The sequence below is a fragment of the Citrus sinensis genome, chromosome 7 (genome assembly GCF_022201045.2).
Source record: "Citrus sinensis cultivar Valencia sweet orange chromosome 7, DVS_A1.0, whole genome shotgun sequence".
Classification (NCBI taxonomy): Eukaryota; Viridiplantae; Streptophyta; class Magnoliopsida; order Sapindales; family Rutaceae; genus Citrus; species Citrus sinensis.
In genome coordinates this window covers 13,875,017-13,892,646 of record NC_068562.1, presented here as the reverse complement: position 1 = coordinate 13,892,646, position 17,630 = coordinate 13,875,017, and the positions used below count along the sequence as shown (strand labels likewise).

Below are 17,630 nucleotides of genomic sequence, written 5' to 3'. Positions count from 1 at the left end.
TGTACATTCTTTCTTTGTTTTATGTATATGTCAGGAACATTAATTATTAAGCCCGAAATGGATAAATCTTGGATTCAATGTAATCGACTGTCGACAGAATATGAAGAGGGTGTCCAGAAATTTATAAATTTTGCTATAAAAAATGCTGCAGGGAGTAGCGTCATTGGGTGTCCATGCATTGATTGTGGGAATTTATCATTTGAAACACCTACAACTGTAAAAGATCATTTATATATGCATGGTTTTGATGTGAAATACGACAATTGGTTTTGGCACGGGGAAGAGATTCGTAAGAGTTCTTCTCCTCAAAGAGAAAACCATTTTCAGCAACAAAATATAGAGTTTGACAATGGTAATGAGTTAGAAATGGTTAATGATGCTTATAAGGGTTGTTATGGGGACCCTAAGGCATTCAAAGAGTTGCTAGAACAGGCTGAGAAACCCTTGTACCTAGGATGCACAAAATTTACTAAGTTATCCTTTTTAGTGAAATTGTTCAATGTGAAGGGTAGATTTGGGTGGTCCGACAGTAGCGTTTCTGCATTGTTGAGTGTTTTAGCAGATGTTTTCCCTAAAAATAATGAAATTCCAACCTCTATGTATGAGGCCAAAAAGACAATGTCAGTTTTGGGCTTAGAATATGTTAAAATTCATGATTGCCCAAACGATTGCATACTCTACAGAAAAAAGTATGAAAGTCTTTTGGAATGTCCTACTTGTGGGTTATGTAGATGGAAGAAAAAGGATGGTACTGTAGACCAATATAGGAAAGGGGTTCCTACAAAAACTTTATGGTATTTTCCTCCTATACCTAGGTTTAAGCGCATGTTTCAGTCATCCGAAACTGCTAGGGACTTGACTTGGCATGCAAATGAGAGGATGGTTGATGGTAAACTCCGACATCCGGCTGACTCACCATCTTGGAAGTTAGTAGATTAGAAATAGCCGATCTTTGCATCCGATCCTAGAAACCTTCGCCTAGCTCTATCAGCTGATGGAATCAATCCACATAGCTCTCTTAGTAGTACATATAGTTGCTGGCCAATAATTCTTATTACTTATAATCTTCCACTATGGTTGTGCATGAAATGAAAATTCATGATGTTGTCCCTCTTGATTTCTGGTCCTCAACAACCGGGTTTAGATATTGATGTGTATTTGCAACCTCTTATTGTGGATTTGCAAACTTTATGGGATGTTAGGGTGGAGGCATATGATGCCTACAAAAATGAGTACTTTAATTTGCGGGCTGTATTACTATGGACAATAAATGACTTCCCGGCATACGAAAATTTAACAGGATGTACTGTTAAAGGATATTATGCCTGCCCATATTGTGGTGTAGAAACACCAAAATGTAGACTTAAACACAGTGGAAAAAATGTATACATTGGGCATCGGCTTTGGCTTCCTCATGGTCATAAATTTCGGTTCCAAGCAAAAGTCTTTGACAATAGTGTGTGTGATGAAACCCCTCCAAAATTGTTAAACGGGGAGGAAATTTTCCAGTTGATCGACTCTATTGATAATAGATGGGGGAAAAGCAACAGTAAAAAGCGTAAAAGTGCGAACAATGATGATCTCGTGTGGTGGAAGAAGAAATCTATATTTTATAATTTAGAGTATTAGAAGCACTTGCTTGTGCGGCATCAATTAGATGTTATGCACATTGAAAAGAATGTGTGTGAGAACATCTACGGTACACTGCTACATATTCCTGGAAAGTCCAAAGATGGACTGAAGTCGAGGATGGATCTCTTGGAAATGAAAATTAGGCCCACCTTAGCACCACAAGTTAAAGGAAACAACAATCGTACATGGCTTCCTCCTGCTTGCCACACCTTAACTAAGGAGGAAAAAGCAAGATTCTGTGCAGCTTTGAAAAGTATCAAGGTTCCTATTAGATACTCTTCAAATATTAGGAATCTTGTTTCAAAAAAGAACTTTAAACTCCAGGGTCTTAAGTCTTATGACTGTCATGTTCTTATGCAACAACTTTTGCCAATTGCCGTAAGGTGTGTGCTGCCCAAACATGTCAAATAAGCTATCATTAGGTTTTGTTTCTTCTTTAATTCGTTGTGTGGGACTGTGATTGACGTGACAATGCTAGATGAATTGGAGAAAAACATCGTAGAGACTTTGTGCTTGCTTGAAAAATATTTTTTCCCTTCTTTTTTTAACATAATGGTTCATTTTACTATTCACTTAGTGAGTGAAGTTAGACAATGTGATCCCGTATATTTTCGATGGATGTATCCTTTTGAGCGATACATGAAAACTCTAAAAGGCTATGTTCGAAACCGTAACTGTCCTGAGGGTTGCATAGCGGAGAGTTATATTGCCGAGGAAGCATTAGAATTTTGTGCAGAATACTTGGAAAACATGCCCACAATTGGGGTTCCACCTGGACATGTGCAGAATTTAGAAATTGACAAGCCCATGAGTGGTGGACAAATGGTGGAAGTTGATCGAACTTCATTAGATCAAGCACACTTGTATGTTTTGCATAACACTGAGGAAGTTCAGCCTTATATAAGGTGATGTTATCTAACTTGTGTTATTTTAGCTTTATATTTGTCAGGTTTTGGTAGTTTAGGAACCTGAAAATTTTGTCCTTTTAACTTATTTTTAGAGAGCATGAGGATTGGTTACAACTTTGCCATCCACGAAAAAATGAGAAGTGGTTGCAAGATGAACACAATCGAACATTTGCAGATTGGCTAACAGATAAGGTTTTGATAACATTAGTTTAATTAATTCCTTTTTTCTTTTCTGTTTCAGTTTGTGCTTGTTTAACATTATATTCCTGTTGATTAATAATAGGTAAATATGTTGATAGAGAACGGTGACGTTGTTACTCAAACAATCCGTTGGTTATCCCAAGGGCCTCGTCCTTATGTTTTCCAACATCCTAAATATGACATAAATGGTTTTCACTTTGTTACAAGAGATCGAGACTTAAATAGAGTTACTTAAAATAATGGAGTGTCATTGGTTGCACAAACAATTTCAGTCACAAGTTCAAAAGATAAAAATCCTGTCACTTCTAACATCACATACTATGGAGTGATTAGAGAGATTTGGGATCTAGATTATGTTATCTTTAGAATTCCAATAATGAAGTGTGACTGGGTACATACCAGAGGTGATGTTATGAAGGATAGACTCGAATTTACTTTAGTAGACTTGCAACGAATGGGCCATAAATCTGATCCATTTATTTTAGTTTCTCAAGCCAACCAAGTTTTTTATGTACCTGATCAGCTTGATAAAAAGTGGTCAGTTGTATGCCAAATGCCTAGAAGAGGTAAACCCACACAAAGAAGCGAAGATGCAGTGGAATACCCTTCGTTGACTACTGAATTTCCAAGTGCTGATAACATAAACTCTATTGACGATGATTCTGAAATGTACGCACGAGACAGCAAAGAGGGAATTTGAATTGGACCTTGAATATCATTTCTGTGTTTGTTTGCATGAGCTGTTTGTTGAGTCCTTCTTAAAATGATATATGTTAAGGTTAATACAAGAAGTATTTTATGGTATCTATTATTATTTTATTTTATATTTTTTGGCAATTTTTATATGGTAATGTATTCTCATCATTTGATTTTGTTCTGCAGTTGTGATATTCATCATGGATAAGGGAAAAAATGTCCCTGAGAGTTCTTCACCTGAGCAATCTGATGCCCATTTCGATGAGTTTTTAGATGAACAAAATGATGGATTTGTTGGTGAGGAATCAGAGTACCATGAGGCACTTATCCGCGAAGGATATGATCCTGAAACGCCCCTGGCCGATCATGTCCCTGATCTTGATGAGTTTGGAGATGGGAATGAGGATGAACCTGAGAGCAGCAGTAAGCGAAACAGAGGTGGCACTGTTGGGTCAGAACAAAACAAAAAGAGGAAAAGAAGTGGAAGGTTTGTGGTTAAATACAACAGCCTTGGTGTTCCAATTGGTGAAGAAGCCATTGAGCTGGCTACGTATATTGGTGTTTTGGCTCGTACATCAATTCCAATCCTCTACAACGATTGGCGTAGAGTTCCAGATGATACGAAGGAGCGTCTATGGGAGTCTGTTAAGGTATAAAATAATTTCCTTAAGACGATTACTCTAGTTTTATTGTGGTTGGAAAAATCTCACATTTTGATAATGAAACTTGAAGGTGTACTTCGTGGTTCATCCTCGAAGTAGGAAGCAAGTACTACAAGCCATCAGAGCTGCATTTCGGAACTTTAAGTACACTCTAATGAGGAACTATGTTTTACCATTTGTTAATGACCGTAAAAGGCTTTTCAAGCCACCAGCAAGGTACAACACGATTGCTAAGGAAAGTTGGATTAAGTTTGTAAAGGAAAGACTATCTGAAAAATTTCAAGTGAGTGTCTAATTCAAGTGTTAATAATATATCAATGCTTATGACATTTTTCCTTATGGGTTTATCCATTGTTTGTTTGGTTGTTTTAAGCAGAAAGTTAGTGGTGTGAATAAACTTAGGCGGGCACAAAACAAGTTTAATCATCGCCTAAGTAGAAAAGGTTACGTTGGGTTAATGCAGGAAGTGGTATGTACTGTGAGTTAGTTGCTAACATTTTACTGTTGTTTGGTTAATGCAAATAATGATTGTTACTAACATTTTAACTTTTTTACAGTGCTCAGAAACAGGCCTTACTGAAGAAGAAGTGGACATGAGTGTTCTTTGGAAGAGAGCTCGGCAAATGAAAAACGGAGGATACCACCCCGATGTTGAACCAGTTATTAAAAAAATCGTAAGAAAGTTTTTGCTTACTACTGTAATTCTATTTGTGATTACTTATACTTTGATAACATTGGCTTACTTAATTCATTTGTGTGGTAGGATAAACTGGAGATGGAAGCTAAGAAAGGAAAGATGCGGTCATCCGGAAAAAATGATATTCTCTCACAATCTTTAGGAAAAGCTCCAAAATGTGGTCATATGCAAGGAGTGGACAAGTTTGTGACCCCGTCTCTGTATTTTCAAACTTACCAGAGGCCTGCTGATAGAGACAGGCAAAGAGAGGACCGTCTATGGAGGGAATCAATTAATCGAAAATTGGAAGAAATGATAAAATGAACTAAGAAAAACACCTCGTCATTCAGATATAGCAAGTTCCAACTACCCTCGCGTGCCTAGTGAAAACAATAATGTTGTTGGAGATGATGGCATAGAGTCTGTTCAAGCTGAAGCAGTTGCTGAAACAACAAAGGTCAGTTTGTTTACTATTTTTCTTATTATTTCTAGATTTAGTCTTTTGCTGGATAAGGGTTGTTGTAGTTACTGTTCTTACATGTTATTTGTGGATTTAGTTTGCTGTATGTTTACTATTTATACATATGTTCTTTCTGGGGTGTCATTTGATACTGTTAACTACTTTGTAAGAGAAATTTAGAGTATTTAGAAACTATTTATGCCAATCACATTGAACAATTATGTTTATAACAGCCTGATCATTTGAAAAAAAAAAAGAAGCAAGGGACACCTAAGAAAGAGACAGACATAGCAAACAAAAACAAGAATACACCTGCCAAAAAATTCTCTGTCATTGGAAGAAAGAGTCCAAGATTAAACCCAACTGAAATCCCAGTGGAGATGCCTGATGATTTGTTACAGGGAAAAAAAAATAGCAACCTTAAACATCAAGGCACAAAAAAACATTTGAACTTTGAATCAGCAGAACAGCATAATGATATAATAGAGATAGGACATACAGATGCTGTAAAACAGACCAAGGACGAGGGCAAAAAAGTTGCAATGAAGCCTTTGCCAACAAGGAGGAACACAAGGCATGCAGGAGGAGTACAACGAAACAAGATTCCGTTGCTGCAGTTGTTTAGCACAATGTGTGAAGCTAAGATGTCAGACCAAGAATGGATTCCATATCTACTGGATGATGGCGTTTTCCATTTGGAATGTATTAGAGCTCATATTGGAAGGCGTGACTGCAGTGCAGTTCTGTCAATGGATGCTATAGGAGTAAACATAATCGAAGTCTATATTGCGTAAGTGATTCATAATCATTCTAGTTTTATGTGTACTTTTTATGGGAGTCCCAATTAATGGACTTTAACATTGTTTGTCTATTGTTTATCAGGATGTTGTATGCTTCCATTCTCCTTGGGAAAAGAGGAGTGAAACCATTTGGATTCATTCGTCCAAGTCTGGTTTCACTAGGCGAAGAACGTAATCCTACTGCATCATTTGACCTTAGGGCACGTGAAGTTTGTGATCGATTGAAAAAAGCAAAGAAGGGACAATTCATCTTTATGCCTTATAATCCTTAGTATGCTCCTTTAATACTTTTCAACTCATATTAAATTCTTTTCTTGCCTTAATTTACTGAAATTGCTACCTTACTGTTCTTTCTTTTATTATAGTTATCATTGGGTGCTGGTCATCTTTGATGTGTTGAAAAAAGAAGTTTATTATCTCGATTCTTATGGGGGAGATCCTGATGATGATTTAAAAGAGCTCATTAAAGTGTATGTTCAATTTTTTTTATTACCATTGTCAATATAAAATTACTTTTACATAATTTACAGATACTTTGTTACAATTTTTTTTTTTTTTGTATATAGCTCTATGACAATGTTTATAGCACAAGAGGGTAAGGAGAAATGGAATTATAATAAGATGGTCAGATCCGTAAAGGTTTGAACTATTACCTTAACTATAATTATATATTACCATGCTTAATTGTTATTAAAATGAACTGTACAATTGCTGATTGTGAACAGGTCCCACAGCAACCAGCAAGTTCAGTTGTGTGTGGATTTTACGTCATGAGATTCATGAAAGACTTAATTAATGACTTCTCTTTACTAATGAACAATGTGAGTTCCTTGATCATAATTTGCTTCATAAAAAAGAACATGTCCTGTTTCAAAGTTTCACTAAATATTTATTTTTCATAAATAGTTCAACGGAAAGACAACATATTCTGATGCTGAATTAGATGAAGTCCGTATTGAGTGGGCAAACCATTTTTTCTGGAGTACTTGCTGTTATGTGAGGTAACCCTTACCTATTATGTTGTTATTGTGAGTTCATTGATGAAATATATTTTACTTGGGCAGTTATCTAGCTTATTATACTTCTATGTTGGATTATGATGAAGATGGTGGGTACTGCTGGAGTTTGCTAGTTTTTTTCTTTGTTTGGAAAATAGCTCCTGGATATTGATGCAATTTTACACATTTCGGTTGTTCTTAGGTTGGATTTTCACGTTTGGGAACTGCTGGCCTTGTCTGATCAGTATTTTTGGCTCCTCTTATGTTGCTGGAAGTGTTGTTGGAAATGTTGCTGGAAATGAACTATGTTGTTGCCTTTGTTCATGTTGGTAGAAATGACTCTGTTGTTTGGCTTCCTTATGCTATTGGAATTGAACTGATCATTGTTAATTTGTGTTGTACATGCTGCTGGAATTTAGTTCTTAGGTTGTTACAATACTCTTCTTCTATTTATGTTGGACTTGTCACTCTCGAATTTGATTAAATTATGTTTGCTCACAATTATGAAATCTTAGTCAATGTTATCCATTTCATTTTCTTTGTCAGTTAATTTTTAATTGCAATATTAATTTTAATAATCTAATTAATTAGCTAATTTATGAAATATTAATTTCTACTAAATCAGTTGTAGGATTGTTATTAAAATGATAATAATTTCATGGTGCAAAAAAAATACCCCTTTTTTATTAATTATAATTTCAAATTTTGATTTAATTGAAAAAATTCATTTAATTATAATTTGCATTTCGCACCAAATTTGATTTTCCCACCAAAAATTCAAAATATGGCGCACAAATTTAAAAAAAAAGGGGCCAAATTCAAATTTATTATATTCCTCTCTAAATAAAGTTATGACAGTTATGTGACTAAAAATATTTATCATAGATTATGACTGGTATTATTCTGTCATCAATTCTTGATGGTGGCTACAATGACGGTATGAACAACCGTCATCCACCCCCTACTATAACAGATTTTGCCTGTCATGGTAGGCACTTTTTCTTGTAGTGTTTGTATCAAGCCACCTCTTTTGTTCTTCTTTTAAATATATTTTATATGAGTACTTACAAGGCTCATTTAGTTCTTGATATATTTTCACGATTGATAAATTTGATGATAATCTTGATAGTTTTATAAAGATCCATTTGTTGTTTTAGCAAAAGATTCTGATGCTTGGATACAAAATAATCCTTATGTAGAAATATTAGAACTTGTTTTAAAAACTGTAGATATTGAAGCTGAAAAACTATAGGATGTTTGTTATTAGATAATATTCTAGAAGAAAGATTAGGAAATATAAAGCTTCCAGTAAATAATACATCTCCATTAGCTCTTGAAATGGTGAGAAAAATAATAGTTAGACATTATGCTCTCTCAAAATTTCCTATATTAGAGTACTCTTATACTAATGAATTGAAACTATTAGATTACTATGATAAAAATTAGAAATGATTAGAAGATATAAGAAGTTCATAAACTATTATGTACTAATTTTCATAGATTAGCATACTTAGATCTTGAAATTAGTAACAATAGAAAAGCAAAATTAAATTTGACAAAGAGACATAAAGTTAGTTATAACATAGAACATTCACAAAACCAATTTAAGCATATTCCACATACTAGTAGTAATCAATAAAACTTATTATAGACTTGTTAATTAATTTAGAACAACATCTAGAAGCGAACTTAGAAAAGCTTGAAAGAACTCATGCTAGGACTTGGACAGTTTTGGAAAACTAGTAACATTAATACATTAAGAAGAAATCTAGACTATATTAAAGAGTTGTTATTCACATTCAATAGTCAAATTAGAAGATTCTCTAATAAAGAAGAAATAATAGAATTAATCTAATTTTTAGATATAAAAACACCTAGGCTAGTAGAATTAGAAATTAAAAGTCTTGTAGAAACTTTAAAAGTTGAAATAGAGAATATGTAGTATACACAAAGAGAATTACAAATACAATTTAATTTGATAAAATTAATAGTAAGTGGATGAGTTTAGAAAGACAATTAATAGAATCATTAGTGAAATTAAAAAGAGAATAGCCAAATATTAATATGGTAGGTTACAATTTTAAGGAATTTAATCAAGATAGAGATAATATCCAACAAGCACAAGCTAACACTATTATTAAATTATTGGTCAAAGTTTGTAATAAATGAGAAGACATGGAAGATAGACTTATTATATTATAAAATAACTTTCAAAACTTTAGAAAAAGCAAAGAAATCATATCATACTTTGAATTAAATAATTCATTAGAAGTTGTAGCTTGTGTTGTTTTTTGTTTGTGCATTCTCTGCGTGTGACCATTTTGTGGTGATTAATCTTGTTTCTATGATTCAATTTTGATTGTCAGTGTTGATCAATGGATTTTATTGATCATATATCAATCATCATGGTATGTGTGTACATGAATCTGATCATGGATCATATATGTCTTAACAAAATCTTATCCTATAGAGCAGACAACCGAATCTCACAACATGTCAATATTATGAAATAGGAAATGGAAAAAGAGATCGAATTCAAGACATGTGATTGAACCAGCAAGATTATTAAGAAATGAGAACACAAGTACTTACACATTTTTTTTTCAATCACACGATGCAAACAATAAAAACCTAAAGGGAAGAAAATTACACTCACCCAGAATCAAATTTGTAAAGAGATTTAAAACAGGAGAGAGAAAGTATTTTCAATGGCACATCCTCCCATCCAAGATCCTTCCATCACTCTTTGGTCTTGTTTGTTATTGAGGTATCGTGATTTAAAAGTTGTAGTTGCTATAAAAAAAAAGCTGGCACTGTGAAAATTTTGAGAAAATGATAAGGATAATCATTTTCAAGTGCAAGCACCTGCATTTTTTAAATTGCAGATTTAAGGTTTCATATTAGTGTCAAATGCTTTAACAACTTTATAATTTACTGAAAAATCATTTTACAATGTTGTAAAAGTATTTGAAACGGGTGTGGAATCTCAAATCCATATTTAAAAAAAATGTAAGTGCCTGCACTAAAAAATAACTCATAATAAAAATATTATAACTTTTTAATTATATAAATATTAGATCAAATCAATTTATCTTTTAAACCACAATAGTAGGTGTTTACTAATACTTTACTATTATATCTTTTATATTATAATTGTTCAACCGCACTACTAAATAAGGTGTTCTTCTCCACCAATAACAAATTTTATGCTCACTATTATAATCCAGTGGAAGCTTTTTAAGCTTGTAGCACATATTTACTGTCATTTCCTTGAGATGTGGGAATGGTAATGGCTTCCTGTAGACGCTTTTCAAAATTTTTAGACATATAAAGAGAAGAGGTTGAAATTTAATTTGCAAAAAGGTTAGCAAATTTTCCATCATTAAATAATTTCTTCCATAGCAGCGCAATTGCTTACCCAAATTAATAAGCTTGAGGCTAAGAACTAAAATAAGTAATGTCAAAATTTTCAATTTAGGTTGATTACCTACTTTAACTTTTCCTGAAAGCTATGGATAACATAAGATTACTGTTGGTGTAGCATTTTTGTTGCTTAATTCCCCTATATAATCAATCATCAGTCCTTTCAATACATGTCAGTCCTAAGAGCCTATTTGGTATTAAGATAATGTACCTTTTAAGTTTTAATTACTTTTAAAAAAAAATTATAACTATGAAATCAAAATTGATAGTATATAATAAACATGACTTTTAAATAATAATTTAAAAAATAAATATATTATTGATTTTTTAACATCTAAGTGTAAAATCAAATCATAACTTCCAAATCAAATTAATTGAATATAGATTTTTAAAGCCTTTTACAAGCTTCAAAGCAATACAAAAATCGACCTTGAACACTCAGCCAACAAAAAAACAACGGTAGTCAACTAAAACCATTAGCTTGCCACATCAGCGGCTTTGATGAACTGATTATTCGATTAATAAGACCCAATGAGCTAAAATTTAGAATTCAAAATAGGTCCAGAGCCAAGAAATCGAACCGAACCAAACCAAATCGATTCATGTTCGATTCTTTATTGTATTCGGTTCTTTTTTATAAAATAATTGATTTTAATCTGTACTGCTCAATCTCGATCCGAACCAAACCGTGCCCATCCTACTGAAACTTAGCATTTACACCCCTGAGAACTTACCGGTTATTATGAGTTGACCCCAATATTTTTACAAACTCATCAGAGAAGCCCTAGACGGGGATTATTGAATCATACTAATTAGAATTCAAATAAGAAAATTTTTATGACTTTGAACTTTGAATTCAATTTCCTCTTCTCAAGCATATTACGAAGAAATGAAGAATTGAAATATGGAAAAGTTATAGCGTTCCGGACCGGAAAACTATTATGTATGCATGCCGTGCTCACTTGATTTTATATTTTAGTTTCACGTGAATGAAAAGAAGCGCGGTGATATCCCACCTCAAATAATTGCGAAAACATTAATTTATTTTAACTCTTTGAAATAAGGACAAGAAATTTAGACAATTAACTAATTAACTTCCATTATTTTTTTTTCAGTTTTGGTTTCTTGACCATGTTTAACTAGTAATGAATTTAATACATGTTTTAGTTTGATTATCTTATCTTTGTAAGATGAAAATTACAAAAAAAAAAACCCCCACACAATTATAAAGTGAATGTAACGAAATTTATTATCAAAGTATTTGTATCTTCTCATAAGTGAAGTAGAGGGAGAAATAGTCTGAAATAAAGGTACATATTTAGAAATAAAAAAAAAGATATGAGTTTTTAAATAATTTTATAATATCATTCAAACTTTTAACATTAAACAAAAGTTAAAATATACAATTGGTTTTTTCTGTAAATACTATTAGGATTTTCAGTATTTAAGTCTTAATTTAAGTTTCAACTGATTTAACATATTAATTAAATAGTAATAATTAATTTTACATTTATTATCCAATAGAGTGGCATTAGTATTGAGGCTCAAGTTATAACTCAAATGTTAGGACCTCTTATATATTTATTTTTCTATTAAATCAAAAAATTATTGAAAAATTCATTAAATTTAAAAAGCAAACCGACATTACCTTAATTGACCAAAACTGAGTCCATTAAGAAATTGGTAAAAGCAAACAGCCCATATGCCTTCTCTGAAATGAGTTTTTTACTTTGTCCGCATTAGGTTTTTTTCAGCTAATTAAAGATTTTTTTTTTCTTTTTTTAGTATTACGTTACAACACTACTTCGACTATAATTATAATTTGGGGAGACTAGCCTTAATTAGCACAAGGCCGATGAGTTCAACCTATTTTGCTTTTTGGTTTCTGTCTTTAACCAACTGAAGATCAGCTATGGTAAAAGTGTATAATCCATATCTGTCAAAATTTTCTTGGGATTTTGATATTTTCACCCTAATATTTTTGTAAACTCACCGTACATCTACAAAACAAGCATAATAAGTTCACAGTGTTATAAAAAAAAATTAAATGAAGAAAAAGTTTGAGAATTAATCATTTAAATCCATTTCAACTTATATTTTTATGATTAAACCAGTGAGGTTATTTTAACATATATTTTGATTAGAAATTCTCTAATAATGTACTGATAATACTTTTATTATTATGATTATTAATCTTCAATTAAACTAACAAAATATACTTATGACATGATACTTATTTTATCGGTTTGTCAAATTTATATCATTAACTAGTAATTTAATTTAAAACATTGATCATATGTCGTAAAATTAAATATTTGTTTTACTAGATACCATGACACATGTTTCTTGGATAATTTGGCCATTTTATGTTACAAGGGTAAACTAATAAAATTAAAACTTATTTTAAAGCAATCTTATATGGTAAAAAATTGTCAAAAAGTCATATGCTAAAAAAGAAAAAGAGAAGATTATAGGAAGAATTTAATTAATTAATTGTTCAAATTACTTGATAATTTTGTATTTTCTTAAAATAATGTGAACTCGTATTTATTTTCGGGGACAGGGTGTATATATAAAAATAATAGTATGGAAGTATATTAGCCTTAAAAAAAACAAGCCTAATTTGCTAATTTTCTTAAACATCAAGGCGGCTTTGGTTGGTTCCCACTGTTATACAAGTGGAGGTTGGAGAAGAGACGAACAATAAAAAATGAAGCAGAAAAAATTAGATTGAAAGAGTGGTGAAAATCGTGGGGGTTAAAGGTCCACGGTCTTAAATCTTTAAATAATTTGCCAAGTGTAAAGCGTCAAATACTAAATTTTTTTTTTTTTTTTTGACAATTCAAATACTAAATGTTAAACATGTGAAATAATGGTAATAAGAAAAAACAAGATTTTTGCCCGTTAAGGGCCCACCGTTGGCCACGAAAACGGCAGCAACAGGGTGTCGTTTCTGTGGCCTTGGAGGGCCTTTTATGGGCAAGTATCGACGCTTTAATAATAGAAGCCATTTGCAATTATTACTTTCCACAGCGAGAGAAGTATATGTCGAAAGGCTTGAGAAAGACAAATTGCGGAATTTTTACAAGCTACGCAACTTTAATCCCAATTCTATAACTCCGACCAACCAACAAAATTCAGATTTCAATAGCTCTCATGTAGCACGTTTTTAATAAGATAAACTATGTGGTTGGAAAGACATTTTAACTTCTCCAAATTGTAGAGTCTATCAAAATTCAAAAAAAAATATTCAAACTAATTATGGGATTGTAAAGAAACCTTGTTGAATAACGAGTGCGACAAATTATTTACATAGTCTTTGTGGGATAAATAAAAACAGAAGGGCTCTGTCTATAATGCATTTGATGGATCGGTCTGAATAAAGTAAAATGTTTTATGGTTAGTGGTGATTTGAAGAACAGATAAAGAGAAAATTAGTGGATTTTGCTACTTTTTCGTGTTGTTATTTCACAATTAGCGGATTACACAAACATTGATTGTATGCTTTAGTTGTCTTGTACAATTGGAACAAAAAGGAGATTTCCTCTTGCATCCATTCCGAGTATTTTAGAAATTCCCAAATTTTAATAAAATATTATTAAAGTAATACCTTTTCCAAAAGAAAACAAAAGTGTGCTTCAAATCTTAAACTTGCTCGCTAAACACCCCTAAAAGGTAAAATTATCATTTGATATGGTAAACGAAACGGGAAGATATTTTGCTATTCATTATTTTTTTAGGACAAAAACGTGAAAGAACAAGAAAACTTTGTCAAAACTCGAAGCCCCGTGGTAAACTAATAGATAAAAGTGATTCATTGACAAATGTTTTACTTTTTGTGAACTCAAGAAGATGGCTTATTTTTTATATTTACAAAGGTTGAAATGACTATGCATTGCCTAAAGTTTAGGCTCTTCTCAAATGATTCGCAATTACTTTGATCTTACAAGTTTTTATGTGGAATTGAAAACTATAGAGAGATGGAAGGTTGATGGAAGCAAAATGAAAGCGAACCTGTATTTTAAACTGAGAGCTATTTAAGTGACTAAAATGATTCTGGTCTTTTATTATTTTTGTTAGTGCTACATAAGCTTTTCCTAATTGAATATAGCTGCTCTTTAGGATTACATAATTTTTTTCCAATTGAGTATCGCTGCTCTTTAGAACTACATAAGCCTAGTTTTATATTTCTGGTGGAGGAAAATAGAATTTTGTTTTTGTTGAATAATTTTGAGACCCATTCTGGGGACTTAGTTTTCAACTTCCAAAAAAGATATATTGTTTGGGATATTTTATCAAATATTCGTGATTCTATAAAAAGTATCTTAATTTTCTCCAGTCACGTTGAATAAAATAATCAAACAGTAGGGTATCTTCATCCCTGACCATCAACGGTTGGTGTGTTGTCTTAATCATAAGCCTAACAAGAACAGTCAAACACGCAATACATATTAAATAAATTATTTATTTACTATCTCCACGCTACCATAAATTCTGAACTTATTTGCTAAGCTTCGAGGAAATTACCATGACTTAGAAAGTTTTTACTAAAAATACTTTTGTAAAAAATATTTGTTAAAAAATTAAATATGATTTTTTCCTCAAAAAAACTTTCTATAAAATTGCAGACCAGTTGTTGACAAATACATACATTTTTTTCCTAAATATTTCGTACATGAAAAAAAAAAAACTACATAACTCTTATGAAATATGTTTACATGTACATATACACTCACTTTTGTCCGAGGCATACACAAGTATTAATAAGTACTTTTCTAATCTTTTAAATATGTTTTTAAACGCAAATCACTTTTTAATCAAATTAATGCATGGTGGACGTATGCGTCCTCATCTCAGTTTAGGTTCATCTCTCCCTGTGTATTGTGAGAACAATTTTTTTTTCCTTCTATTGAGCTTTTTAAGTTGGCTTTCTCAAAATAAACTTCAATAATATATATATTAGGCATCAATAAGATGCTTCTTCCCTAAATATTTTTAGTGCTAGATTTTGTCAGTGTAACATGATATTAGAAACATTCTTAACTTCAATCGAGCATAACAATGTAAGTTGCAAAAATGACTAAAATAAAGTTGGTTATTTAAAAGTACTTTTATCCGCAAGTCCACAATACTCTTGAACCTCGCTTTTTTTTTTTCTTTGATCTTTAAAACTTGAAAGCAAAGGTTCGTGTCCAAGTGAAAAATAGATTCATAGGAAAAAAATGTAAAATTAAAATACATGTAAATACGCATGAGAAAAGCGTGCCTATTTATATTATATATATATATATAACAATGTTATCACTTATCATGCCAACAAAATCAGCAATACATTTGCCCTAGCTAGCTAGCACCACTCAACGTATCTAATCTAAGCAGCCAATATTAATTATAATTACAACAAAATTAAAGTGCCTTTCCTCCGAGAAAACAAACTCTTCTGTCTCTTTTTCTCTCCAATCAATCAACCATGTCCTTTAATCAGAATCCAAATCCAAATCCAAATCCAAATCCAAACTTTGATGAAAGCCGATGGATCATCCGCATTCGTCGAACACTCGAAGAAGCACTTGAAAATAATACTGACTTTCCGGTTAGCATTTTCAGTGTGCCCAAAACTTTGAGGTCTAGTGATCCCGATGCCTACACTCCACAGCAAGTTGCAATTGGCCCTTATCATTACTGGCGTCCGGAGCTCTATGACATGGAGATGTACAAGCTCGCGGCAGCTAAAAGAGCTCAAAGACATATCAATGGTAATCACAAGCTTAAGTATGTTGTTGATCAACTGAAAGAGCTTGAGCTAAAGATTCGAGCTTGTTACCACAAGTTCTTGAATTTCAGCAACGAGACTGTAGCTTGGATGATGGCCATTGATTCGTCATTCTTGCTTGAGTTTCTTCAGATCTATACTATCGAAGAAGATAAGTTAAGTACAACTTATTCTTCGAGATCAATGTCGCATTTGCTTGATTGTGCAGGGATTAAAGCTGCTCACAATGCGATTCTTAGAGATGTGGTGATGCTTGAGAATCAAATTCCCTTGTTTGTGATGAGAAAAATGCTTGAAATTCAATATTCATCTTTGGAATCAGCTGACGATATGTTGCAGGCGATGTTAATGGGATTTTACGAAGAGGTTTCGCCTTTTAAGATGAAGAAGGACATGCCAATGATCGATATCTCGGAGGGTGCGCATTTGCTAGATTATTTTTACCACACAATTGTTCCAAAAGCTGATAAACGTTCCGAGGTAACTGAAGCTGTCGAAAATGAAGGTGATGACAAACAACCGAAAGAAAGATACAGCGGTGACCCAACTTATATAAAATACTTGTTCATTGAGATTTGGAAGCTGCTTTCAAAGCTCGACAAAGGTCCTATCCGTTTTATTAAAAAGCTTCTTCTATCAGAGCCTGTCAAATTCTTCTTCAAATTGCCATGGACAATTCTCTCAAAGCTTCCCGGATATCCCATCTTAGCAAGACCGATTCAGTATTTAGTGTTCCCAGAAGTTAATGAAGAAAATAAATCACATGCTGAGAGATCCCCCTCAAGGAAACACATGAACATGCCACCATTAGTAGAGGAAATCGCAATCCCTTCTGTTACTGAGCTCGCCAAAATCAATATTCATTTTTCAGCAACTGTTGGTAACATCTCTACCGTCCATTTTGACACAAAAACGGCAACGCTGCACCTTCCCACTATCAGTTTTGACGTTAACACGGAGGTGATCTTGAGAAACTTAGTGGCATATGAAGCTTCAAATGCATCAGGGCCGTTGGTTTTAGCTCGTTACACTGAGTTGATGAATGGGATTATTGATTCCGAAGAGGATGTGAGGTTACTTAGGGAAAAAGGGATTATTTTGAATAGATTAAAGAGTGACGCAGAGGTTGCCAATTCGTGGAATGGGATGAACAAATCAATTAGATTGACGAAAGTGCCCCACATTGATAAAGCTATTGAAGGTGTTAACAAGTACTACAACAGCCAATGGAAGGTTAAGTTTAGGAAAAATATGAAGGTTTATGTGTTTAGTTCTTGGAAATGTCTGACATTGCTAGCTACCATTATGCTTTTGCTCTTGATGACTTTACAAGCTTTTTGTTCAGTCTATAATTGTCGCAATTTCAAGTTCATCTCAGATTCTGACAGATTGATTTCGTGA

At 32.6% G+C, this 17,630-nt stretch overlaps 2 protein-coding genes across 2 annotated transcripts; both read left to right on the top strand.

Annotated features, from left to right (window-relative positions):
- Positions 1-57: 57 nt before the first annotated feature.
- LOC127898815 (uncharacterized) lies at positions 58-939 on the top strand. The gene has a single exon (XM_052431301.1). It carries the CDS (start codon positions 58-60, stop codon positions 937-939), a length of 882 nt encoding a protein of 293 aa, XP_052287261.1.
- Positions 940-15,926: 14,987 nt separating this feature from the next.
- LOC107176833 (putative UPF0481 protein At3g02645) lies at positions 15,927-17,630 on the top strand. The gene has a single exon (XM_015529811.2). It carries the CDS (start codon positions 15,927-15,929, stop codon positions 17,628-17,630), a length of 1,704 nt encoding a protein of 567 aa, XP_015385297.2.